The 15,220-nt window shown below is 36.1% G+C and overlaps 2 protein-coding genes across 2 annotated transcripts; both read left to right on the forward strand.

Moving 5' to 3' along the window:
* The first annotated feature begins 969 nt into the window (after window positions 1–969).
* On the forward strand, window positions 970–8,022 carry LOC140770515 (probable ubiquitin-conjugating enzyme E2 24). Its single transcript, XM_073111736.1, has 10 exons — window positions 970–1,350; window positions 1,827–2,990; window positions 3,304–4,793; window positions 5,144–5,284; window positions 5,393–5,536; window positions 5,621–5,854; window positions 5,937–6,000; window positions 6,477–6,616; window positions 7,063–7,374; window positions 7,466–8,022. Exons 3-10 carry the CDS (start codon window positions 3,315–3,317, stop codon window positions 7,742–7,744), a joined length of 2,793 nt encoding a protein of 930 aa, XP_072967837.1. The 5' UTR covers window positions 970–1,350; window positions 1,827–2,990; window positions 3,304–3,314; the 3' UTR covers window positions 7,745–8,022.
* A 662-nt stretch (window positions 8,023–8,684) lies between these two features.
* Window positions 8,685–14,979, forward strand: LOC140770514 (putative ubiquitin-conjugating enzyme E2 38). The gene is made up of 8 exons (XM_073111734.1): window positions 8,685–8,919; window positions 9,026–9,134; window positions 11,537–11,671; window positions 11,789–12,226; window positions 12,318–12,381; window positions 13,714–13,853; window positions 13,937–14,248; window positions 14,439–14,979. The coding sequence occupies exons 1-8, from the start codon at window positions 8,897–8,899 to the stop codon at window positions 14,727–14,729; spliced, it is 1,512 nt and encodes a 503-aa protein (XP_072967835.1). The 5' UTR covers window positions 8,685–8,896; the 3' UTR covers window positions 14,730–14,979.
* Window positions 14,980–15,220: the final 241 nt, after the last annotated feature.

A 15,220-nucleotide genomic window follows, 5' to 3' on the forward strand; every position in this document is an offset into this window, starting at 1 on the left:
TAAACTCACTTGTTATCTGATCATGAACTGGACTTTTGTTTACAAAGCTGCTGAGAATTACTGATACAAATAAGAGATTTCTTATATAATTCTCACCAAATAATTTTAAAATATCATTCTGTGAGTTAAGTTTAACTAGCTATGATTATTAGAACATAACTTAGATCTTAAAAAGACTATTTTATCATTATATATTTGTATTAAAAATAGTTTAGAAACTATCTAATATTATATCTAATAACACAGTACAATGTAATATATCTTATTGAGACAAAAATTATAAATAAATATTTTATACCCTAAAATATAAAAATAGGTATTTTAGTCATTTAATGTATTTATTAAATTTAATAATAATTTGTTAGAAATATTCTTTAAAAATTAATGATAATTCTGAAAGAGTCGAGAGATTGTAACATCAATTATGATATTTTAAAATTTTTACTAGCAATTATGTTAAAAAATTAAAAAAAATTAAAAGTACTCGATAATGATATATTTGGGCAAATTAAGGTTTAACTCCGTATGATTTAGCTCAATTTTAACTTATTTTTATATATTTTAAATTTAAGTATTTAATCTTTTTGTAATTAGGTTTAATTATAATTGTTAGATTTTTTCATCCAAAACTAATGGTATTCCATTGGTACTGATATTTTCGGTTATAGATAAATAATAAAATGACTAAAATATCTCTCTATCTACAAATAAGACTCTCTATTCATATGTGAATAATTAAGTTTTTTAATATCTAAATTAATGTTGACTAATAATTATAGTTCGGTCTTGACCTTATAGTATAAGTTATATACATTTATTTAGGCAAACCAAAGATGTAATTTTTCTAATACATTTTGGGCATGTAAAATTATACTTATAAAAGTCCAAACAGAGTAATGTATTAAATTAAAGCATTTGCACGTAGAAGTTTTAATAAGTTCCTCTTTAAAATACAATAATGAGGAAAAGGATGGTAGGCAGAAAGCTCTCTTTCGCCATTTGAAATGCTTGTAGTGAGGAGGGGAGGAGAAAGAGAGAGGAATGAAGAGTGAGAAGCAAAGGTAGGAGAAGGGATTGGAATTTGGAAATTCCGTTTTGGGTTTCTCTAGTTCGAATCACCCTGCCATGGTTATGGATTTGGGAGATGGCGTGATGGGTCGGTTCTGGGGAGGGATTGGATCTCGTCCCTAAGAGCCCCTGCCCCCTTCTCTGTCTTTCGCTGTTGCTACTCTTCTTTGGGCTTTGAAGGAGATATATGAAAGGAAGTCTTCGGTTCTTTTGGGCACTTGGGTTCTCTTGGTATGGCTCCAGACTTTGATGTCTAGCTCTCGGGCTCGTGTCGGAGAAGTGGTGGGTATTGATTTTTTTTTTATTCTCTATTCGGGCTTGGTATTTTGGTTTTATCGATTGGAAATTGGCTTCTTCTTCTTTCTTTTTTTTCTTTCTGTGACTTCAATCTTAGTATCAGTTCCCTGCGAGAAATTTGAACTTTATCTGATTAGTCCTAGTTGTCTATATATGTTGTTCTTTTCTTGTCGCGACAAGCAAGACAAGTTAGTTCTCTGTTCTCTGTAGACTATCTGTTTCGATGGAAAAGAAAGCAAGTTTAGGATTAAAGGCTGGTTCTTCCATTATCTCAAGTACTATATTTGTTCTTCTTTCAGATGATTAAGGTTCATTCGAAAAAATTATGTTTCCTATTGCTTTAAAGATATCTAAGTGTTTCTTCCTAGTGTTGTTTATGTAATCCTTTTGTGGATAAAGTTATTTTTTTGGTAAATCATGTGTGCAGTTTTAATAAATGATTTAGTGAAATTGGTGTGCAGATTGCGACAGTCTATTCTGCTAGCTTTGAAGGAAAGGTTATCTCAACTATCCATCATACATAAATATCTCTTTGAAGATTGTCCGCAAAGTGTCTGGTGACTGGTTGGTGGTGGTTACTCTCTCCTTGCAGACTGTGGGGTGGCTTAAGTCGATTATTGTGGCTGTCTTTTGGTATATGAAGCAACTTTATGGATGATATCTTTTATTGGGCAAATCTCCTTTGGCAAGAACTTCCTTTTTGGGCAAATCTCCTTTGGCGATGCTGAGCTAGACCTTTTGGAGCAGAAGCTGTCCGTTGCAAGCAGACAAGAGTTTGGAACATATCCTTCTGTCAGTCTTTATATGTGGTATATTCTGCTTGGTTGTGCCAATCTCAATCTCCTTTGGCAGTAAAGAAGCTTCTATATTTTTCTCTTTCTGGGCAAATCTCCTTTGGCAGCAAAGAAAATTGCGATGGACTTTCTTTTGGAGCAAATATCTTTTGGCAAGAATGCCTAAATTGTACTTGTTGGGCAAATCTCCTTTGGCAATAGTTACTTACAGTTTGCCCTCCTGGGCAAATCTCCTTTGGCATCAATTAGTTACAGTCTCTCCTGGGCAAATCTCCTTTGGCAATAGTTAGTTACAGTTTGCTCTCCTGGGCAAATCTCCTTTGGCAATAGTTAGTTACAGTTTGCTCTCCAGGGCAAATCTCCTTTGGCAATAGTTAGTTACAGTTTGCTCTCCAGGGCAAATCTCCTTTGGCATTAGATTTGATATCTTGTGCAAATTTCATTTGTCACTTGGTATCTAATATTTCCTGTATTGGGCAAATCTCCTTTGGCATTACTTACTTATAGTTTGATCTCTTGCAAATCCTTTCACACTTCGCTATCTAAGATTCCTGTATTTGGCTAGTCTGCTCTGGCACTACTATCAGGTGCAGGTGAAGATCCTGCAGCTTTCGTCTGGTTATATTTATCTTTGCCATCAGAAAAACGAACTTATTGATTGGACAATATTTGTGGCATTGAAGTTCGCTTTGTATTGTTGACATGGTCATCCGAGTTCCATTTCCACACTTGTGAGAAAGTCATTTTAAAGATATACTTGTTTGGGTTTTGTGTGAGAGGCTAGCAAGTGATCTCCATTACATATCTCATTTGGCAAGCAGGTGATAAGAGGTAAGATGAAGCATCCTCTTTCCCTCTTTAGTAAACTTTTATCATTAATTGTAATTAATTTGTTGCTAATAATTAGAGATACCTTGGAATTTGTATGTTTATAATTAGTTGCAAATTATTCTTGCGGAAGATTGTTTTAATTTCTTTGTGGTTGTCTGAGTTTATAAAGATTATTTTAAATTTGTCACAACACATGTTGACTAACTTGTCTTTTTTAAGAAATTTAATACAAAAACCTCTATTTGGTGATGATTATCTTATTTATAATAAAATTATTGTTGATGCTGAGTTTGGGCAAAATAATATATTGCAGGGTTTGTAATAATGGATGTACTTTTTATTGACTCTGATACTGAGAGTGATGCTGAAAGCAGTGACAGTGAGTACCAAGATAATAGTGAATCTGTATATGGGGGACATGCTCAGAGTATTTTATCGAGTCTGGATGATAGCATAGGCAAGATTGATGATTTTCTTGCATTTGAAAGAGGTTTTGTGCATGGCGACATTGTCTGCTCAATTACTGATCCTTCGGGGCAGTTGGGCCGGGTTGTGGATGTTGATATGATTGTCGATTTGGAGACGAGCTCTGGTGATTTGATAAAAGATGTTAATAGCAAAAAGCTTCACAGAGTAAGAACCTTCATGTGTGGGGATTATGTAGTGAAGGGGCCATGGGTTGGGAGAGTGGAGAGGGTATTTGATGTGGTTACTGTTGTATTCGGTGATGGAGCGAAGTGCGAAATATTGATAAAAGATACTGAAGCTTTACAACCCGTTCCTTCACGCCTTTTAGAAGATTCACCGTACTTTTACTTTCCAGGTCAGCATGTACGGATTAATGTTCCAACCATATTCAAATCTGTGAGATGGTTGTGTGGCTCATGGAAGGCAAGGCGAGATGAAGGTACTGTTCAGCATGTGGAAATAGGTTTGGTGCATATTAATTGGATTAGTTCTGTCGCAAGTGGTCAGGGCATTCGCTCATCATCACCTTCTCATTTTCAAGAACCAAAGGACCTAACCCTCTTATCATGTTTTCCATACGCTAATTGGCAACTCGGTGATTGGTGCACTGTTCCAGTTGATTACTTCCATAGAGACTCTACTAACTCAGCCACTCCAAACACTGCCCCTAAGAAGTGCACCAAAATGGAAAAGGGATTAGGAATGTATGGCAAAGGCTGTAGGCAAACATATGTGATTGCAAGGACAAAGAGCATGGTTGATGTCCTTTGGCAGAATGGCACTCTGTCAGTTGGCATAGATCCACATACCTTGTTTCCGGTGAACAATCTCGGTGACCATGATTTTTGGCCGGAACAGTTTGTATTAGAGAAAGTCATCTCAGATGATATGTGCTTTCAAAATTGTCAGCGGCTCGGGGTTGTGAAAAAAGTGGATGCACTTGAACGCACTGTGAAGGTCAAATGGATTGTTCCCGACGTCAAACAGACTGCTAGATTTGTTGGAGAATCTATTGAAGAGACTGTGAGTGCTTATGAGCTGATTGAACATCCAGATTTCTCCTTTTGCATTGGTGATGTTGTGCTACGATTTGTTTCAAGTATCGAGAATATGGATGAAAAGTTTCCTGTTGCAAATTTTACTGGAAAAAGAGAACAGCATGATATGCTTCTTGACACAAGCAATTCACATCTAGTAAAAGATGCTGTTCATAAAACCAACATCAATGAGAGTTATGATGAGGCATTTTCTGATTATTTATCATACATTGGAAATGTCATTGGTTACAAGAATGAAGGTGTAGAAATAAGATGGGCCAATGGTCTTATAACTACGGTATGGATCCATGCCCAATATTAACTTGTTTAAATTAAATCGCTGCATCAAAGACTCATCCTTAGCATTCACATTTAGATATATTAGCTTCAAGTAACTTGGGGCATTATACTTTAAGATAATTTTTTTGTTGTACTTAATTTTGCACACTTTGCCTTTTATTCTCATAGTGCAGGTCAGCACTTCTGAGGACCATTCATTAAAAACAAAAAGACCACAGCCTTTCTGCATGACAATCATGCAATGGCTGCCTCTTTCTTGATAATTATGCCTTTTTCTTTTCTTCTTCTTTCTTCCTACATATAATGTTATACCAATGAGATATTTTATTTCATTTTCAATTACCTCAGGTTCCGCCTTCTGAAATATTTGGGGTAGATAGGCTTCTCGATACTGCTTCAATACCATTGGCTAATGAGGAAACTATTCCGGCAAATGCACCTATAAATATGGCTGATCAGGAGGAACAGCTAGGCCATAAGAACACTGAGGTCTGCATTGCTCTTCCTAATAATTCCTTTGTGGCACATCCATTATTTACTGCAGTATTTTCTGTCTTCGCTCACTGCATGGATAAAGAGTTCAATTTGTTTCAAAAGGTTGTAGATGATTTATGTGAAGATTCTGCAAGAGATGTGTGGAAAGCTACTACATCCTTGTTCTCAAAGGGAGCTTTGCAGTTCCTGACATATGTAGCTGCAAGTCTATTTGGTGCCCTTGATATGGCTTCACATTCTGGCTTAGTAGGTTCATTATCTTGATTCTTCTTGAACTTTAGGGTACTAGTTCAAATTTTAAATTTAAGATTTGTTGTGGCTCTTTTTCAGGCTAGGGGAGATTCTGAATTCCAGATTCTCAAAGCAGAAGAAATGCATTTGGATGTAGAAAACTTGGAACCAGAATGCTTGGAGCAGCAAAAAGAACAAACTGAACAGAGTGAAGAACCAACTTCATCACCAGAGAATGATAAAACAATAAGGTTTAAGCAATTTGACACTGTTGATGAGTACTCTGATCACCATTTCGTAAATGATTGGGATAATGGGTCAACAATATCTCAGGTAGAACATTTTTAACGTCAGTTTTACATTTCTCTACTAGTGTGCTAGATTTGCATTTGTATCCTTACCTTCTTCACCTCAGGTAAAAAGAAGTTGGTTGAAGAAAATACAGCAAGAATGGAGTATCTTAGAGAAAGATCTACCAGGTTAGTTTTTCATCTCATCTCTTACATTATTTTGTTACTTTGCAAATACATGTTTATTATTTTCTCCATTTATTGTTTATGTGGATGGAAGTTTGGCGTCTTTCTCAATCTAGAAACAGGGAAAAGTGGAAAACTACTGATATAAGATTTTCGAACTCTTTTCATGAGCAATCATGGGTTTAAATTTTGTCATTGAAAAGATTTTTCAGAGTATTTTTTCTTTCTTTTTATTTAAACTAATTTCTTTAGTTGATATATATTTTACATTGATGTGAACAACATTCTACATAAGAAAGGATAATATAGAGTAAGTTATTAATTTTTCCAGTTTTCTGATGTCTCATAGATTTGTAATTTGCAGAAGTACATAAGCCTTGTATGCAGACATGCTTGTAAATGCTTGCTACTTATTTAAATTAGTAAAGGCTTGCTAATACTCTCTTGTTAATTTAATGTACCTTCGGTAATTTTGACAGAGAGTATTTTTGTTAGAGTTTATGAGGAAAGGATGGATCTCTTGAGGGCATGCATCGTTGGAGCAGCCGGAACTCCATACCATGATGGTTTATTTTTCTTTGATATACTTTTTCCTCCTGATTATCCTCATGAACCACCTGTAAGTTTCTTCCCTCTTTTTCAATCATTTTTAGTTTGAGTTAGGTTAAACCTTGAATTTCTGCTCCAAATTTTAGCTATAGAAATGCTTAACTCATTGACTTTTCTTTGTTACCCAATAAAAGATTCAAGGAATTAATTTAGGCTAGTATTTTTATTCTTGACTTATAAAGCATTGCTAAATGATATTATAAAAACACTTCTCCTCTAAGCTTCAAAATAGCTCATGGATACAGGACGCATGTCACCTTAGAGATAGATTTAGATGAAAATTGTATTTCAGAGCCTAGTTCGGATGGGCTATTCGAGTTTATCTGATAAACTACAAAAGATAATCTACCTTCAGTTCTTTATTGGCATTAGTACCGACTAGCAAAATTTGTGTCACTGCCAGTGCTTGTTCTCTTATTATCATAAGTAGAAAATGAAATGATCCGCAATGTGCAGTTGGTTCACTACAACTCTGGTGGGCTTCGGTTGAACCCAAACTTATATGAGTCGGGAAAAGTTTGCCTTAGTCTTCTGAAGACATGGACAGGCACTGGTACTGAAGTATGGAATCCTGAAAGCTCCACTATTCTTCAAGTATTGTTATCACTTCAGGCCCTTGTTCTCAACGAGAAACCGTATTTCAATGAGGCGGGCTATGACAAACAGTTGGGAAGAGCTGAGGGAGAGAAGAATTCCGTCACTTACAATGAGAACGCATTTCTGTTGTCTTGCAAGTCTATGCTATACCTCTTGCATAAGCCACCTAAGGTACCTTTGCATCTCAAACATTGCTTATGTGCTTCTCTTGTCCTTGGGTTATGTCCTACTTATCTGATGTATCTTATTTACAAAAATCCAGCATTTTGAGAAGCTTGTCCACGAGCATTTTACTTGTCGGTCATCACATATCCTTCTTGCCTGCAAGGCTTATTTAGACGGCACTCAGGTTGGGCAAGCTTATGACTGTGGAAAGGTAAAGAATGAAGGTCAGAAGAGCTGCTCCACTGGCTTCAAGATCATGCTAGCAAAGCTTTTGCCAAACCTCATCTTGGCCTTCACCGAGATGGGGATTGATTGCAGCCAGTTTGTCCACCAAGTTAATGAAGCGATGACACATCCTACTAACTATCTACTCTAGGTTTGCAATAAGATATCATCGAGCTAGTGTTCATATATACATATAAACTACTTGTTTCCAATAAGATGCCATGTGTGCACGCGCACCGAGTGAAGAACATAACATGCATTTGTTGAAGTAGCTCTAAACTAGGAGCAGTTGTGTTGATTAGCTCGCACATCGAAGTCTATTTTGTATCTCCCAGTGAGATAGGAATTCTGTTTGTCTATGTAAAATAGTCTCCCAGTGAGATAAGAATTCTGTTTGTCTATGTAAAATAGTAATCTGTTATTGAATTATTGTAGCTTCTCTCTCTTTAATCATTACGTGATGATCTTAGTTGCATTAGGTTGGATACTCTTTTGACTGATAAATCCAATTTAAATTCCTTAGGTGGATCGGAATTTCAGATCCTTCCTTCCATTAAGATCTGGTAAGGATACTGTATTCCTGAGAATCTACGATGATACAAAAGGAAAACTATCATCTGAATTTGGTATAACAAATTTTTTCTATATGCCAGTGTTTCAGATATTCAAATGCATGTGGACTAGCAACATAAGGAAAGGCATGCAATTACAGCATGAAATTATCTTTAAAAGAGAAAGAGATATACTATATAAGAAAGATTATATTGCTACATATTGTATGCTAAATGCTATCTTATACTATTTGCTTTGATACTTCCACCCCAAGTATTATTTAATAATTGTCTAAGTTCGCAACCCAAGTAGTCTAACATTTAAAATAAATAAAAATAAAATCGGTCACTTTTTGTTTTTTTTTTGTTTTTTTTAATCGGTTATTTTTTTTCGCATATCGTAGAATACGTTGGTCTTAAATATATTTTTTTTTCTCTTTTCAAATATTTATTGAAGAGGAGTCAACGCACTAACGCAAATGTCAAGCTTTAATACAAATAAAAAGTAGGGGTGATAATACCAAAAGCAGACCCTTTTTAAAAAACCGGAATCCCCAAAGTCCCGTCTTTTGCTCTGTTTCCAACCTCGGCTCTTCCACTTCTCCAATCCCCACTTCGTCCCTCAATTCTCCGCCGCCCCTCGCTGGAATCCATCCAAAACTGTAGCGGCTGCCGCCGCCGCCGGTCCGGTCTGATAGGATCAGATCCGATCGTCTCGATTCCCGCGTCCCCCGCCGGCATTGACCGGCTCGATGGAGCCTTCGCCGGCAGCGAAGTACGCCTCCGGACACGCTTCGAAGCGAGGGATATTGGTTTGGTTTCCGTTCGTCTCCGATTGGTGTTTGGTAGTTCTCATGGCGTTCCACTTTCCTCAATTGTAGGCTTCACCTTTTTGCTGGGAGCTCATCGTACCAGGATCCGGATGTCATAGAGATTTCATCGTCTTCGTCGGCGTGGAGTTCGAGCCAGCAGAAGCGGAAGCGAAGTCAGGTGATATGAAAGTTGTGATCTTTCGTTCTATTGATCTTTTTGTTGAATTATTTGCCAGTTGTTGGTTTGATGGAAGATCGCATGCGAACTTCTTTTATGATTGAATAAGATCGGATTCTCTTGGTCCCGGGATTTTAGTTTGATTTCTTGGTTACATCTGACTGGATTTTGGTATTTGATTTGATAATTACGAAAGAAAACCAATATATGAGAAGTTGATCATTGATAATTTTTCTTTTCTTTTCTTGTCAATCCAGGGTTCATGCTTATCTTTTCTATTTATCTTTTTTTTTTATTCTCAAGCTGTAGTTGAATTAGTGCTGTAACCCTAGTTGTTTTGAGATACTTTTCGTTCGTGCATGACGAGATTGAAGATACACAATTTTGAGTTTGGGAAAGGCCAGACAGTTTTACTTTTTGGAGTAGTAATCCCTTGGGCAATTCTTTTCATCTAATAACCTCCCCAGGGCAACTCTTCTTCAAGCAAAAATAAAGGAATAAGCGATCAGAAAGTGGTTATAGAATCATCTCAGAAGCTTGCTACAAATGATTCTGAAACCATCCCTAGGGAAACTCTTCTTCTAAAGGAAGTAGAGGCTGTGGTGACAGAGTGAGGAGGAAAGCATATACTTTTTGCTAGAGAAAGTGGGAGATATTTTGATAATGAGTTCTATAATTGTTGAATCTAGGAATTTGATGAGCCAGCAGACCAATAAAATGATTTGAGGCAACCTTGAGTATTACTGTTTCTGTTATGCCATCGAGTACAATTTTCTAAGTTGTAGTTTGCATCATCTGTTGAGCATTAGATCAAGCTGTGGTGAAAATTCTTCTGTACTTTCAAGCCTACTTGAAAATAAGCATCGACCTGTTAAACTGTAAATGTGGGGAATTCTTGCCGTAAAAACATCTCACGAGAGTGACATTGGAAAAATTGCTGAGACATTAGGGCTGCTTATTTGTGGCCCTAGAGTCAACAGTCACTTTATCCATCACAGGGGCTGCTGGCCATCTTCATGGATCTAATAATTCTGATGTACCTGAAAATAAAACATTGTTGTTAGACCTACCATTAGAATAAGAAAATATCATGCCTATAGAAATCAGTAATTCTGACAAAGTCAGAACATATGCAAAACAAATGGTAAATGGGGTCAATTTCGACCCAATCTTTTTACTTGCCAATGACGTCAGTATCTGCATCACTGTAGAGAATAGTTCATATTCTATTCTATGTATCCTGATATGCTATTGCAAGCTCTATTATCCCAATGGTACATGTGCTCATTTTCTTTCATTTTCCATCATTTAGTTAGTTCCATTTGCACAAAGCAATATTGTTATATTTTGACTTGAAAGATGGCAGTAATGCTATTCCTGTTTATATTTTCATTGTGTGCATGAAGGGTATATTCGAGAGTTTGTCTGTGATACACTTGCATTGTCCAAGACTTTGCCGACAGAGTAGATTCTTTGGTGCCAATTGGTCTTTGTGTAGTGAAAGCAACTCATCTTGATTTAATATGTTTTATTGTGATTTAGCCACGTACTTCTCGGGCTTGCAGCCAAGTTTACATTGTTCAATATATTAATCGAGACCACTTTATGCCATGAAGACTGGTTCCCTTGATTGGATGTTGGGCCGTAATCAATTTTTTGCTTCAGCTGTGCTTAGCTAAAATACTAAAAGTAAAAAGATTGAGATGATATGGCCATCTTTTTCTTTTTTCCTTCTATTGTTTCTCCCATAGGTGGATGAATGTGTGTTATGCTTAATTAGGTTAAGGATGCAAAAATGTTTTTCTTTACCTTTTTCTTTCTCTTCCAATAAAGTTAATTTTCTTTTGCATTCTTCAATGGTTGTATTTTATTGGCCTATAAGGGTTGGGAAGGTTAGATTTAGTAAATGGATCTTGCTTCTCATCCTTTCCTTTCTGAAGCAATTAAATAATTTCGAGAACCTAGATGCAACCTATTTTAAACTCATCAAGATCATTTTACTGTGAGTATTTTACCTGAAGTGTTTTTAAGTATTTTGAACAGGAAAATTTACAATTGTGGCTTGACCAGATTTAGTCTGATAAGCTACGTATAGGAGAAGCCTCTGCAATTCTAGTCATTTACTACCTATTAACCATAATCTGTTGATACAGCATGAATCCATGATTTTATAAACAGTGAGACAGTAAACAAATTAAATTATATAAGGAGTGCCATGTTTTGTCTTAGATCTTTGATAAATCTAACCCCTAAAATGTCATAATGCATTTTTTTTGTTTAATTCTGACACTCTTTTTCTTTCACTATCTGCAGTTCTCCTTTTTCTTCATGAATTGATACATGATCTTCTAAATTAAAATCAAATGGTAATGTCTGAATCTTTTATCATTTTGTCTTGGAAGGTTGTTCCACATGAAGTTATCGAGATAGATGGAGATGATGATCCTGATGGGGTTGTGATCATTGGTGAAAGTATGTCTGACCACAAGAATAAGCAACCCATTGCATATTCTATAAATTTGGAAAAGCAAATAAAGGTTTGAACCTTCCTTCATGTCTAGTGAACATTTGATGTTCAGTAACTCATCTAGATGTGGTTTTGCTACCATATCATTCATTTGCTTACATAAAATTTTTGTTTGGATTAATTATAGGATGCTTGGGCAAATGATTTGGCGGGCCCAAGTGAAAATCATCTCTCTGTGAATGCTGATCCACTGACTGCCCTGAAAATTTCTGATCCTGATTCACTGGACTATAACTTTAATGATGACTATGAGTACGATGAATATGACTATGATGAAGATTACTATGAAGATGAATATGATATGCAATTATATGAAAATGATTGCAACTTTAGTTTGGCTGCAAAGTTTGATGACTTGGATCTTCCTCCCGGGGTGGAGGCAACTGTACCATGGTTGCAGAAGCCACCAGCTGAAACATCAAGTAAGAGCAAGCAGGTTAATGTGATCGAAGATGAAATAGATGTGAAATTCAAGTTATTTAAACAGTTTGATACTGTGCAAGATCACTCTGATCATTACTATAGCAGACCTGAACTTCTGAAGGTGCCCCCAACAGTTAAGAAGGTACTGAAATGAAATGAAATGAGCATTTCATTTATTTTTCTTTGTTTTGTCTATTTCCTGCCTATGTTACCTGATGACTTCTTGATATCAGCCAGCAAAGTGCTGGGCGAAGAGAATTCAGAATGAGTGGAAGGTCCTGGAGAAAGATTTACCAGGTGAGTGTAGATTTCATGTGCAAAGATTGAGCCCATACTAGTATGTTGCAGGCATGTAAATAATCTTCTGCTCCTATTTGTGCTTCTTTTCTCTTATGGGGCTGCAATGATTGTTTCATTTTGCAATAGGCATATCATAGCCAAGACATCTGTTAGAAATTTTGGAAGTGTTATAGTTTATAACATTGCTGCAATATTTCCATTCTTGCATTCTTGGGACGAGCAAACAACGGGCAACTATTGCAGTGGAAGATTAGACTTGTTCATTCTATTAAAATTGGGTGAGAAAATCAGTGAATATTTAGGATTGCAGCAAGAATTGTGAAATACTTCAAAGAAGGTGTTGTGTAAGTTTCAATGAGAACTATTAGCAAATCATGAAATGTGAAAGGACTCTCCTATATTTCAGCTAGCATGTAGGAGAAACAAATTTAGTAAGTCACTGAGCTGCAAAATCTTCCATTGACAAATTTAATTAAGGCACTTATCATATCCAAAAATGATAACCTAAAATCACCGTCTTGCATATATTTGATGTGAGATAAATTATTTTAAGTCAATTACAGGTTATGGCCTTTGAGATTTTTAAGTCAAGATTGAATTTTAAGTCAGCATCTTCAAAGTTGCATCTGAGAATACTCTTTTTGTAAAGCTTTACACAGTAGTGTGTATCTTCATGATTGAACTCCTATTAAGAATTTAAATCAATATGTTTTCATATTGCTCAACTTCTTCTTCAATATCATGGTTTATCAAGGTAAGCAAGATTATCTTTTTTTCTCACGTTTAGAAACTTGGGTTATTTCAGTTGAAGTACAAAGCAGGGTATTACTTCTCTCATATTTTAGTGAGATTATGGATCCATTTCTTTGATTGTTTCACCAAGAAAACAAAATCTCTTAGGGAGTAGAAGGATATATGGAATTCTAAGTATTGTTTGATATGATTTGATCAGGTCTTGAATAGCCAGGAATTTCCTTGTCTTTTATTACTAGTACCAATGTAGTTATGTTTTGACCATTGTCATCATTGCTTCATGCGTTTGCTTTGTTATGACAGAACTTTTGATTTTTCCTTGAACTTGTGAAACATCCTTGAATCATATTTCTCATCTGTTCTCATTATTTTGCTTTTTGTTTTAACTTAAACAGACAGTATATACGTTAGAATTTATGAGGATAGGATGGATCTGCTTAGGGCTGTTATCATAGGACTTCATGCGTTTGCTTTGTTATGACAGAACTTTTGATTTTTCCTTGAACTTGTGAAACATCCTTGAATCATATTTCTCATCTGTTCTCATTATTTTGCTTTTTGTTTTAACTTAAACAGACAGTATATACGTTAGAATTTATGAGGATAGGATGGATCTGCTTAGGGCTGTTATCATAGGACCAACTGGTACTCCTTATCATGACGGTCTCTTCTTCTTTGACATATATTTTCCTCCCAACTATCCTCAAGTACCACCGGTATGTGAACTCCTTTTCTTGTATCATTATTTTTTGTTGCTTTTCAGTAGAAGGTATGTCATCTCCTTTGTAAAATCATGCAGATGGTACATTATCATTCTGGTGGTTTGCGACTTAATCCAAACTTGTATGCATGTGGGAAAGTTTGTCTTAGCCTTCTCAATACCTGGTCTGGCACTGGATGTGAGATGTGGAATCCATCCAATTCAACTATGCTTCAAGTCCTTGTCTCTATTCAGGCCTTGGTCCTGAATGCAAAGCCTTACTTTAATGAGCCAGGCTACGCACAGACAGCTAATACAACTCATGGTGAGAAGAAATCCCTGGCTTACAATGAAGATACTTTCCTTTTGTCCTGCAGGACAATGTTGTATTCTCTAAGGAGGCCACCGAGGGTAAGAATATTATCTTTATGTTGCAGATCGTATGATAATAGGGATTATAAAAACCTTTATATTCTCCTAAATTTTTGTGAAATAATTTTTTCTGTTTACTATTTCGGGAAAGCTTATATTTGGTATCTCATTATCATCAAAAGGTTTTAGATGATTTTTCTGCGTCACTTCCGTATTTCCAATGCTGCAGCATTTTGAGGACTTTGTTGCTGGTCATTTTCGCAAGCATGGACACACTATCCTAGTAGCATGCAGAGCTTACATGGATGGTGCTCAGGTTGGATGTGTTGTTGGGGAAGGGATCCAGGATGTTGATGAGGGAGATAAGAGTTGCTCACTGGCATTTAAGAGCTCGCTAAAAAAGCTTTTTGAGGATCTTTTGATGGAATTTACTGTGAAAGGAGCTGACTGTGATGAGTTCCTTGCCCAGAAAGTTAAAGATGGAGCTTCCAGAGTGGCTGATACTACATTAAGGCTGTGAATCAAAAGCTCCAAAAAGGTAGAAGGAATAATATGCTGCGATGGCATCTAGTTTCTATCTTATTTCCTGAATTGGTTGGACAAGGATACTGGTACGGTTCAACTATCTAACAAATGTGTAAATATCCTTTTTGTAAATACCCGTAGGTCGAGTTTTGATATTCAAAACAAATGTTAGGGACCCCATCTTGGCGTGAAGTTGTTTATATAGTTAATTGGGCCCTTCGATTTTTGTGGTCTTCTTGCTTGAACTGTTGCTATGTGGTGGTCGCATGTTTCTATATACCTGCATATCAGAACAGCTTTTTACTCCATCAGAACTTTCAACTGGAAGATCCGACTTATGATAAGAATGCCATATAAGAGGAATTACTAACCTATTAAAAACATGTAACTTGTAACCAGTTTACATTTCGTTATTTGTTTCCTCGTGTCATTCCCACAGTTTGTATCGTTGAAGAGTAATATGAAAAGCTAGAGTTACCTTGCGTT

The sequence above is a fragment of the Typha angustifolia genome, chromosome 11 (genome assembly GCF_048772165.1).
Source record: "Typha angustifolia cultivar Huaian chromosome 11, ASM4877216v1, whole genome shotgun sequence".
Taxonomy (NCBI): Eukaryota; Viridiplantae; Streptophyta; class Magnoliopsida; order Poales; family Typhaceae; genus Typha; species Typha angustifolia.

What these genes read in the sequence shown, in the direction of transcription:
- LOC140770515 (XM_073111736.1), top strand. Translation starts at nt 3,315, where the DNA reads ATGGATGTACTTTTTATTGACTCTGATACTGAGAGTGATGCTGAAAGC. An exon ending in TAGGCCATAAGAACACTGAG is followed by an intron (nt 5,285 to 5,392) that starts GTCTGCATTGCT and finishes TTGTTTCAAAAG; the next exon opens with GTTGTAGATGATTTATGTGA. An exon ending in ATGGGTCAACAATATCTCAG is followed by an intron (nt 5,855 to 5,936) that starts GTAGAACATTTT and finishes TCTTCACCTCAG; the next exon opens with GTAAAAAGAAGTTGGTTGAA.
- LOC140770514 (XM_073111734.1), top strand. Translation starts at nt 8,897, where the DNA reads ATGGAGCCTTCGCCGGCAGCGAA. An exon ending in GAGCCTTCGCCGGCAGCGAA is followed by an intron (nt 8,920 to 9,025) that starts GTACGCCTCCGG and finishes CCTCAATTGTAG; the next exon opens with GCTTCACCTTTTTGCTGGGA. An exon ending in AGAAGCGGAAGCGAAGTCAG is followed by an intron (nt 9,135 to 11,536) that starts GTGATATGAAAG and finishes TTGTCTTGGAAG; the next exon opens with GTTGTTCCACATGAAGTTAT.